At 38.2% G+C, this 12,138-nt stretch overlaps 1 protein-coding gene across 2 annotated transcripts in view; it reads left to right on the plus strand.

Annotated features, from left to right (window-relative positions):
- The first annotated feature begins 7,906 nt into the window (after positions 1-7,906).
- The window catches only part of LOC128862263 (LIM/homeobox protein Awh), a 95,306-nt gene continuing 91,074 nt past the window's right edge, over positions 7,907-12,138 (plus strand). For both annotated transcript variants that reach the window (XM_054100795.1, XM_054100797.1), the window contains exon 1: positions 7,907-8,927. In XM_054100795.1, the coding sequence (XP_053956770.1) occupies positions 8,922-8,927 (6 nt within the window). In that variant the 5' untranslated portion in view covers positions 7,907-8,921. The remainder of the gene's footprint in view (positions 8,928-12,138) is intronic.

The following is a 12,138-nucleotide window of genomic DNA, read 5'->3' on the forward strand; positions in this document are numbered from 1 at the left end:
AAAAAAAATAGGCGCATCCACAGCAGATCTAACAACGACTGCTGCTTTGGGTCAATCGACACCGTTTCCCCCCTATTTGTTTAGGGTAATAGTTAGATGAAGGATCAAGTGCGCCAGTCGGTCAGTAAGCAACAAGCAGTAGCAGCAACAAGTGTCCCGCATAAACCGTCAGCCAGTTAGATAAATTGTCTGTCCCCTTGTCGGTAAAAACCAGCGCAGACAATGCGGGTTTACGCCTACCTCGGCTATAAATTTGAAACATATACATACATACATGAGTATGTAGTACATATGTGTACATATAAAGGATTCCTTGTACACTTGTGCGTTGTAGTGGTACAACGAGACAGCAATGAAACTCTTAAATTGTGACATAGTGACACTTTTCCCTAAATTATGGCATCTAAATGCAATTCAGTTCTTTTTATTCACCTTTCATTGCCTATTCATTTCAATTATTCAATTTATAATTCTATTTATCATATCCCTTTCAATTTTCCACTTTATGCAGGTAGAACTACTATTTTATCAAATCCAAGACATGCTTCAAAGAACAGATGCTTTAAGCAGAGACGGGAATGCCTTTATTTCTAGCCGCTATAGCCAAGTGTGTATTCGTATGTCGTGAGCTAGTTCTCCATGGCTGGCATAAAATATCAAATTATTAAAAATATTATTTTATGCTGTCAAAATTAAACTTCAAGTTGGTGTTAGGTTGGGTTTAATGGCTGCCCTATCTAAGGTCACACTTGGACAAATATTGAAAATTCATCCATTGTGGTGCCATACATGGGAGAGGAGAAAGGAGAAGGGAAGGAAGATGGAGCCTTGGGATTAGAGACGATGATGGCCATACATTTTACGACGACGCCGACGGTGGCTGATTTGCGTTCGTAGTTAGCCGCAACAAGCTACTGATGAACTTCACCAAATTTATGATATTTACACCGGCTATATCCGCAGGCGTAGCGAAAAAGTGAGAGCTCAGCTGTCTAAGTCTTTACTAGACGAGAGCTGGGCAGCTGAGAAGAAGGTGTTGAGATGAATCCACCTCGTCCTCCAGGCAGGTTCTGCAGAACGGACTTGTGGCAATCCCAAATCTCACGGCATGAACACCTAACGAACAATGTCCGGTAAGGATCTCGCGACCTTGAACGTTTGCGCACTAGCCCAGCGCTCGCTGAGTTGACTCGAGGCTCATCTTTCCAGAAGCAGACCACAAGTTCTTAGGGGAACCCCAATTCTCTCATTTCGCGACGAAACTGCTATGCCGCTGTGACCGGGAACCCAAATGAGCCTGATGACGAAGTATTCGGATGCAATCGAGAGAGAAGCCAGACATTCACCGACCAATCTCGAACGCACAAACAGCGAGCCCAAGGCTCTAATTGCCGCTTGCCTATCGGAGTAAATATTTACTTCCTTAACGGTAATTACCAAAGTAAGCAACCAGTTGGTGTTGCTTTCACGAAAAAAGTTTCATAAAATCATTAGGTGTTTGGATGCACTCTGTTTTGAGGAATTAAGTATTTTCTTAATCCTGTTAATTATTTTTTCCGAGTGAAAAACAATGTGTGGATTTGTTCACGCACCAAGTAGAAGAGGGTGCAATGTATTTTCGCAATCTTATTTATAGTATCAAATCTGCAAAGCAGGCACTGTTAGCTTAACGAAAAATACAGATAGATTACAATATTATATGTATGTACATACATGCTAATTTTTGGTACGGTTACAGAAATCGGATGTTTCTAATGTTATTTTATAAGGAATGCCTGTAGGTATAACAAAGAAAGAATGCCTGTAGGAATAATACAAAGTATTTTCTATAACTTAAACTAAATGGGGGTTTATGCAGATTCCTGCTGCATACACACTCCATACTAGAATTTGTGCGCCATACCAAACTCATGATAGATACTGTTTTTTTATAACACTGTTTGAATTTTGTTTTTAATATACAAATATATACCAAGTTGCAATAACAACATAAGAAAATAAAATTTTATACAAACATACATATATATAATTTTCGCTCACCCCCTTTTTTGAGTGTTCGGCTCAGGCCTTCCTTTTATTTGTGGTGTGCGTCTTGAATGCTATAGGGTTTTTCTGAGGAACTTTTTCGCGGCAGAAAACACTCGGAGGTAGTCACGCAACAAACCATTCGACTACGACTACCGAGTAAGCATAAATAAAGATAAACTTACAAATTGTGATTAATCCACATTCAGGACAGGACTAGCATCTACGTACGAGTAGAATTGCATTTTTAATCTTAGACTATAATTTTTCCGCTGCTATACCTTAGTTTTAAGGTATGCTTAACATATTTCTAATCAGAGTTATGTTTGACGAGTTTTCGGGGCGCGTCGGCTACCTCAAATTTACTTAGCTCATTGAGGCGGTTAATGCTTGCTATGCCTGTGTACATTGCACATTGCCTTGTACGAAAATTGTGTGTGAGATGTTCGGTATAATTTAAGTTTGGTACCACAATAGGTATTTTGCACCACCGGAAACGTATTGCTCCAAGTATTTTTTCGGAAATGTGCCCCAAATGATTACTGAAGGTGGCAAATATAGATGGATCGAAAATTCTGCAGGGAACTTCCAAATTTTAATGCATTAGGCATCCAGTTGATCTGCCTTCGCGTCACTAAGATTTTGATATCTTCGATCGAACTTTTGTTTACTGTACGAAAGAACGTTGTTTCTGTAATGAAACGAAAAACAACTAGTCATTTGCGTTTGCTTATCACTCGCATAAAACTAACTGTAAATAAAAAACTGCATACATATTCATGGAGTTTGTTGTCGATATTAATTACAATAAAAAAATTAAAAACGATATTTAAATTTTTTAGGCATTTTATTTAACTTCTTTTACATACAAAATTGGACCTGGACGGTGTTATCTATTTTGGCTCTTTTAAAATAAATAAAAAAAGACTTTAGCGATGTCCCGCTACCAGAAAAACAGATTTGATAAAATGGCGCGGTTTTGAATTTGTCACTGACGTTTGGCAGCCTTGTCGGCCCTCAAAGTGCAGATGGGCCCTAATGTAAACGTTAAGTCATATTACTAATGCAGTTAAGCCCACATCAAATATTCTACAATAGTTTCAGTTTTATTTCTTCAAAATTCATCAATTTTATACCCGTATAACGCTCTTGCTATTCGTTGGTCCTTGGACAGGTACTGCATATGTTGATATTTTTATACTTACTTGTATATTTGTAGGCATGTGTGTATGTAGATTACCTATGCTGTAGGTCTTTGCCTTTGACATTGGCATTCATTCTTATTTTTTGTTTTATGCTCTCTCTCCTCCAGCTCACTCTAGTTCACTCGTTGCCACCTCTTACCTTTTACTTATGTGAGTCCATTCATTTTTTCTTCTTTGCCGACCTGTATTTTAAACTGTTGTAAATGCAAATGAGTCTTAAATAAAAGTTTCTCGCATAAATTTTAAATGTCACTAAACATGTGCACATTATTCATTTTGATAGTCATTTATATGATTGGATTAAAAGAAATCAGTAGTCATTGGTTTGGCTACTGATTTCGGTATTTGTCGGATTTAGCGTAATAAATTTAGATTTCCGCTCTCACGAATCGTTTCCAATCTAGTAGTTTTACATTTATGCCTTGATACAACCATTTTTATTCAAATAATTAAAGAACTCAATAAAAATGAAGCAGACAAGAAAACAAATAATTATAATTTCGTAGTTCAAGGATGCACTCTAAAGATTTAGACAAACTTTTCCGAGGAGTATGGGAGACATGAATATACATATAAGTATACATATAAATATATTAATAGTTGATATTACGTTCACAAGCACAGTATGCTGTTATAGAATTTTGGTATTATTAAAGTATTTTTACAATATGAAAATTGAGTTCAGTTTTTTTATGGGCAGCTGATGTCAACCTTGAAATCCAATGGAGAATCTCTCTATGCAGCAAGTGCTACTTTGGACTAAGTAGGCAATTGTGTAGTAAAGTGCTCTCTCGACGAACAAAACTTGCACACTGCCCACCCTAACGTATGACGCAGAAGCTTGGACGATAACAATATCCGATGAGATCTCCCTTAGAGTGAGTAATACTTAGCTCCTTTATTTTAAACTGGTCAGAACACGAATTTTATATGGAAACTGAAGATTAACGCGAATTGCTAAATTTTTCTATCAACAATTTAATGGAATTCAAATTCATATCCCAAAAGCTAGACAATTTGTTTTTTGTTTTTGCAATGAGTTTAGCAAACTGAGGTGCTAAGTGTGCGGCTGTTTTAGTGATAGATCGAAATTTTTAGAAAACATTTGGATTGGCTACAAGTAATATGCAGAGCTTGAAGTTTTAAAACCCCTTAGAGGCTGTATGTAGAAGCTCGGATACTATTTTATTTAACACCAGAAGAAGTCGGTGCCTTCCTAAACTCTTTTTAGGATAAATTTCGCTTACAAAAAAAAGCTTTATAAATTTAAACTGATTTGGGTTATATTACTGTGGATTAAACTATTTTGTAAAAGCAAAATGAAAGTGCTAGTAAACCTCAGCAAAACAGCATTGAAATATTCGTAGGGAAGTATTAAAAAAATTAAGCTTTTGTTAAATTGTTACTTAAACCAGTATTTCTGAAAGACGGATATGGATGTATTTTTGAATACTAAAAGAACTGACTTTATTTTATTTATCATTTTACAGAAAAAAAACAATTCAAAAACAATAACGAGCACGCCATTATTTTCGGAAACGAACCATCTAAGACATCAAATAAATGGTTTTCCAATAAGAGGTGTTATTCCCGTAAAATATCAATGGTTTCGTTGCTTGTGTGGCACGTAGCGCCGTCTTGTTGAAAATAAACGCTGTCCACATCAATACCATCCAGTTCCAAATCGTTAATCATCTTTCGATAGCGCAATCCATTCACCGTAACTGTTGCTCCAGCTTCATTTTCGAAAAAAGTAAGGTCCAATGACTCCATCGGACCATAAACTGCCCAAACAGTCACACGTTGAGGATAGAGAGGCTTTTCAACAATAACTCTTGGAGTTTCTGAGTCCCAGATCCGACAATTTTGCTTATTGACGAAGCCACCGAGGCAGAAATTGGCCTCATCACTCAAGATGATTTTTCGATGGAATTTCGTATCAGTTTCATGCATTTCAACGACCCAATCAGCAAAGACACGACGTTGTTAATAATCGGCCAGCTTGAGTTCTTGTGTTAACTGGACTTTATAAGCCTTAGGACCCAAATCTTTATACAAAATACGGTGTAATGACATTTGTGGAATGCCTATTTCCAAAGAACGAAGGAATCTACAAACCCTGGTTTTCTTCAACACTTTCGGCTACAACAGCAATATTTTCGGCTGTTCTTGAGCGACGTGCAAGGGTTTTATTCTTCACATCACTAACTTGTCCCAACAGCTCGAATTTTTCCACCATTTTCTGTATTGCGGTCCGATAAGGTGCTTCACGATGACCCAAAAATGTTCGAGTTTTACAAACCGTCTCTGCCAAATGTTCACCATTTTTATAGTGAATTTTAATAATTTCATTGCATTGTTTAAGCGTGTATCGTTTCATTTTTATTAATGGCGTAGTTTCTACTGTCAAATATCAACAAATGACAGCTTCAAAAGTTGCATAGACCGAAATAGCAGGCTATTCAAAATAACATTATTGGAAAACCCTTTATAAATAAAAATCTACGTTACTAGACTCAAATAAACTTACATATGTATATAGAGGTACATGCATACGAGCGATATGTATCTACGCATGCAAAACGCGCACTTAAAAGTAATATTGACTTGCAAGGATATTCGGAAGTACGTTTGAATACGCGTATCTGCACACAAATATACAAAATAGCTGTGGTTAATCCTATAATTTTAGAGGTCTTACTACTGGCTCGTAAAGAAACAACAACAACAACAACACCAACAACAATAAAAAGTCACGCAAATCGCCACTTTAAGTCATGTAAAGTGACGGATAAGTATAAAAAAGTATCCGCTCGGCAAAGTGTGAGCTGTGCGAAGGCGCAGTCTCCATTGTTTGGCTAAGCGCTCGTGGCTGGGTATTTCGCATTTCGTGTGTTGTGTTATTGCATATGTATGTATGTATTTCGATATGCATGTGGACAAGTGCTACTTTTTTAACCCTTTCACGCCAATAGTAGAGTGTGAGCAATAAACAAAGAAATATCACCAGCTAACTCACTCACACGACAAGGAACAATGAAGTGAGGCTTGACAAAAAAATGTAACAAAAATAAAAAACAAAAATTAAATATTTTCTTTAAGAAATCAACTGTTAGGGTTTAGAGAAGGGGCTCTAGAGTTATACTATTATACTTGTATGTATTTGAGGTTGTATGCTGCAGAGAGTTGGAGTGAAAAAGTGGGCAGTTGTTAGTTGGGCGGTGCTAAACCGACCCACACACGTACTTATATGCGTATTTGCACAAATATACATTTAAGCCAAAGTAGTTCGCGAAGCGTAAAATTCCAGCAGTGATGAGAATAACAAATTAATTTAGATGCAAAAAGAATATTTAAAATGAAAATGGGAGCAACGTATATCGATGAAATATGAAAAATTCTGCACACAAAATAAACAGTAGTTTCACGTATACGGCCGACCGTCGCCGAAGCAGATACAAAAGTATCTGAGCAAATGAAGAAGCGCGCCATCGCTGAGTTTGCGCTAAGTCGATGTATCTGCGCTGTTCAGACTCCATTGCTGTGTGCGTTTTTTTCGCCTCACTAAGCATTTGCAGATAATATTTCATACTCTTATCATTATTGCCAATAATGCTGGCTCACTCCAGCACGCGCTAACGTGTAACACTCACCGATTGAGCGATAGTGAATGGAGCCAGCCAGCGTGACTTTTCACACAACCGGAAACTTGGAAGGAGGGCGTTTTTAAACACCATTATCCACCCACACATGGACGCGATGCGGTTGAGCTGCTGAGCGCCACCTGCTGCTGTTACCATTGTTGTTGCTATGGTCTGGAGTGCCAGTTGGCACGCGTCGGCGCGTAAACAATACTCATCTCACACACACACACACTTACCCGCGCTCATATGTGCCGATTGAGTTTCTTGTATATCTACTCAAACTCAAAATGGGGGAAAACTTGTTTCATTCGCACACACACACGCTTGCATCTACAATAGAGAGCAGAAACGCAATGCCATGCGCACAGTGCATCCACTCAAAAGAGAAAAAAACTGGATAAACTGAATCAAGCGGAAACGCTCAGCCTCGAAACATACACACACGCATGCAATTGCTTATTTGGATGGGCGTTACCAGAGTTGGCCGCCATGGCAACCAATCACCATACCCCAGAACCGGTTGTCAGAGCAATACAGGGTGCTAAGGGCAATGCAACTCAATTAAAACCAGTTGGCCGAAGTGGGCAAATGAGTCAGAAATAAAAAATAAAGGGTTGCAGCGGCACACATCCATACAAATGTACATGCAGCGAGTTACAATTTGTATGTTGCTATTCCGTACTGAAGGTACTGGCTGTAACAGTGGTCGTTGTGGTGGTTGTAGTTGCAATGGTGGAAGCTGTGTTGGTATGACTTACAGCCGGTTTACAGTTCGTATTTTTTCTTAAATTTTTCGATCCCTTATATGAATGGTTGGCACAATTGGCTTAGCGCGTTCAAATATAGCAAACTGCGCTTATGCCTTTTGTACTCTTATGCATATGTGTGTGTCCGTGTGAGTGTATGGATGTATAGCCGCCACACGACATTGGTGTGTACGGACTGATTAACTGACTGGCCTGCTACTTGCAAACGTATACGTACCGTGGTGATTGCCTCGCCGCCGACTGTGCGCTCCGCTCTATTGCTTCAGCAGAGCCACACTCAAGAACACGTATGGGAACTCGATCTGCTTCGGCGGCAACAGTTCAGCTTTGCGTCACTCAATACGTTTACCGCAGCGGCATCACATCAGTTTATCGTGCGGTCTTGCGGTGTAATGACGTCTTGAGCCGATTTGCTGTTGGCTGCTGATATTGACGCCTTCAATGAGGTGTTTCGTTTAGTGCTTACTGAATGTGCTCGGATTATGTACGGCGCTGCGCGTCATCAACACATCGAATAACATCAATTTTTTCACTATTCGTTTACATGCTTACTTTATACCAAACATATGTAAGCATCTCGTATTTCACCTGCTTACCGACGGAAAAATGTAATGATCGCTTATCAATTGTGTTTTGTTGATAACTGTGGTAAACGGATATGTACGTGTGCGCGCCTATCAAGCAAATAAAACTGCACGTTTATTCATGAGCAGTGTTTAAAATTTAGCACTCGTAAGCATCGGATATTTTTTTCATTAAAGTTCCTATGTGAGGATATGTGTGTTTTTAAGTGACTACCAGCCAAAAGTAGTTAATAACAGCAGATTTACATAAATAGCGCAACAACTAAAATTACTTTAGCGAATTTCATGCATTCGCTTATTTGGCCTGTATTGCTGTCATTTAAAAATAAAAAAATATTGAAAATGTTAAACCTCAGTACTGTGTAAATGAATGCTCCAAAATGAGCTAGTAAATGTTTTTAATAAAACACATTAATGAAGCTATTATGCATATATGTACATACATACATGTATTGCAAAAACCAACCAAGAATTTAATAAAATTATCAAACAATTTATTTTAAAGAATTGAAACAAAAGCGAAACATACAACTAAACTGTATATGTGTGAGTTGATACCCACAACACACAGAACTTACGCCCAAAGCCATAACAATTACACATTCGCAGACACTTCGCGAAATTGTTGTGGGCAGGAATTTTTATTTCTTTCTCACGCTGGGATTAAAAACCGCCAAAATTGTGGAGGCACTTAAAATGAAGGTAAGCAAAGCACCGAGTCGCTAGCCACTAACCACCAAGTCAAGAGCTAGAAGTCGCAAGTTCGTAATCGTAGACAAAAAAAATATTTTATGAATATAATGAGCGAAAAAGCTCATAGTAATTGGTGGATCTACGGCTATATGCTGGCATTCCCGTTCCCAAATCTACAGGTGTAAAAATTTGATACAAATATGGGTACATATAAAAATGTTATGCCGTCGGCTCTATACGAATACCTACTTAACAGGTTTTTAAATCCCGTCGGCTAATCTTGCAACTGCTTACATATGAACGGGCGTCTGTTTTCAATACTAATGCGGTCACGATGTAAACACGATATAAAAATTATATTAAAAATGGGTTCTGATAGTGGTGGATCACCGCCGATTGCTATGAAAAAGCTGCCCAAAAAACAACATCTGATGTTAAGGTATATCTGCCCCATTTATTGCAAAAACAGCAAAATGCAAAACATAAATTCCAGGAGAAGCTGTGAATTTGTTATTTGTATATAAAAATGTGTCCCAAACTCAAACGAAGCAAAAGTCTATGAGTGGATTATACAAATTTTTGTTGAAGTTTGCAAAAATTCGCAAATAAGATTTTCAGTTACTTATTTTGACCCAATATTTAATTAATTTGTGCTAAAAATCAATCGCAATTCTTAGTAAAAACTTAGAGAAAGTGGTCGCGAGACATGTACACACACATATGGATATTAATAAATAACCTCGGGTTCAGCATTTCCCACATATCTTGTCAAGCAAAAGGCGCTTTTAAATATTTTACTAGATTCAGAAGGACCTGACAAAGCCTATCACTCAATACGTCTACCTCCCAAACTTCCTCCCCAATCGCACACAGATTTAAAATAAAAAATTATTTGTTCTGCGTATTAAAAAAAATATGAATAGAAATTATTTAAGAAGGCTATTAAAAAAAAATAATTGGCGCATACACTTCTGTTAGGTGCTTGGCCGAGCTCCTCCTCCTATTAGTGGTGTGCGTCTTGATGTTGTTCCACAAATGGAGGGACCTACAGTTTCAAGCCGACTCTGAACGGCAGATATTTTTATGAGGAGCTTTTTCATGGCAGAAATACACTCGGAGGTTTGCCATTGCCTGCCGAGGGGCGACCGCTATTAGAAAAATGTTTTTATTAATTTTGCTTTCACCGAGATTCTAGCCAACGATCTCTCTGTGAATTCCGAATGGTAATCACGCACCAACCCATTCGGCTACGGCGGCCGCCACATTCAAAAATGTTCTAATAAACATGGACTCCTTTTTCTAACTCCTTTGTTACTTCCATGTGTTTATTACACCTTTTTTACTTAGGTATCCTCATCATGGACGCCGTAGCCGAATGTGTTGGTGCATGACTACCATTCGGAAGTGCATAGGTTCGAAACTTCAAGCACCAATTGTTAGAGAGTATTTCTAATAGCGAGCGCCTATCGACAGACAAGGCAACTTCTGTATTTCTGCCATGAAAAAAAGCATGCACCCCGGAGTAGGCTTAAATTGTAGGTCCCTCCATTTGTGGAACATCATCAAGACACATACCACAAATAAGAGGAAGATCGCGAAACATACATCCGAACGGTGTGTAAGGGCCTTTATGTATGAATGTAAATCTATTCTTGTCGGTCAAATCTGATTACCCTATGATCAGAAAATACCGGGAATGTTTAAATAAAATAAAACAGAGTTACATTTCAAGCAGTTTTATTTTATCTTCTTCAAAATATTACCCGACGAAGGGATGGCCTTCAGCTCATTCGTCGCATTCTCTTTGATCTCCTCTATCGACTGAAATCTCCTTCCACGAAGTGGTAACTTCAACTTGGGAAACGTAAAGAAGTCGCACGGAGCCATATCACGTGAATACGGTGCTTGCACGATGGTATTTACTTGGTGTTTGGTCAAATAATCCAGCACAATTTGGGCTCGGTGCGATGGCGCGTTATCATCATGCAAAATCCAAGAATTGTTTGCCCAAATTTCCGGCTGTTTGCGACGTACAGCATCTCTCAAACACTTCAAAATGGGTAAATAATATTCTTGATTGACTGTCTGGATCGATGGAAGGTACTCATAGTGCACTAAGCCTTGGCAATCGAAGAAAACAGTCAACATCTCCTTCCCGGTGCTTTTTGATCATAGGGTATTTCTGTGATTTTATCGCCAATTTCGACATTATAGACATTTTTTAACATCAAAAATGCATGAACGGAATCGACGTTTTCGTTTTTGTCAAAGAAAAACTATAAAATGTATCGAATTTTCTCTTTGTTGGCTTCCATTGCTAACACCCTGTAACTCACAACTGAATGGAACAATCAAAAACAGCGAAACAATTTTTTTTAGTGTGAAATGTCACCTTGACAACGAGCATGAACTTTAAATTGCTTGATGTATACTTTACGATATATCGATCACTACAGCCATCTACCGAGAGGGATATCTTTTTCTCCAACCAACAACAGACTTAATCGATTACCAGCGAAGCGCGAAGTCTTTATGCTGAAGCACACCGATAATTAGAGGAGGGTACTTGTACCCAAAACAAATGGCTTCACAGTGGGCCTCCAAGCCTAAGTGGGCTCCTCTATATCTTCATGGGAAGGGTCAGCCACCATAACTTTACCTAGAGAGCCTTTTTATACCAACGTTTTCCGCATAGATGGATTACTAGGGGTGAACCTTTAGTATGACCCTCAAGACGACCTGATTTCAACTCTTTGGATAACTGTTTTTGAGGATACCTCAAAGTAAGTGGTCTGTTGCAGTCCTCTAAATAGCTTTGCTGCAGCTAAGAGCAGGTTTCGATGAGATAAAGACATCGTACGTGCTTGGAAATGACACTTTGGACAGCTTATGTAACTTAATTTTTTGCTTAGTCTGTTCATTTTATTTATTTCTTTTCATTTCAATCTAATCATAGGGCAAGGAATTTCTTTTTTTATAACTTTGCTGTTAAATCTTTTCAAAACTTAAACATTTTTAAAAATAGCATTTGTGTTTAATTTTTAATAAAATATGTTTTCCTCGTACCCCCCAAAAAAATACACTCTTTTTAAACAATGAAAGTCCCTGGATTCGGGGTATCGGTAATGGTTATGGTTGTACGAGTTAGGCTAAAGCCTGAATGCACTGCACCCAGATTGATCTAATGTGCACCCCTTATTACTTAATTATAATTATTTAG

This window comes from Anastrepha ludens, chromosome 4 (genome assembly GCF_028408465.1).
Source record: "Anastrepha ludens isolate Willacy chromosome 4, idAnaLude1.1, whole genome shotgun sequence".
Classification (NCBI taxonomy): Eukaryota; Metazoa; Arthropoda; class Insecta; order Diptera; family Tephritidae; genus Anastrepha; species Anastrepha ludens.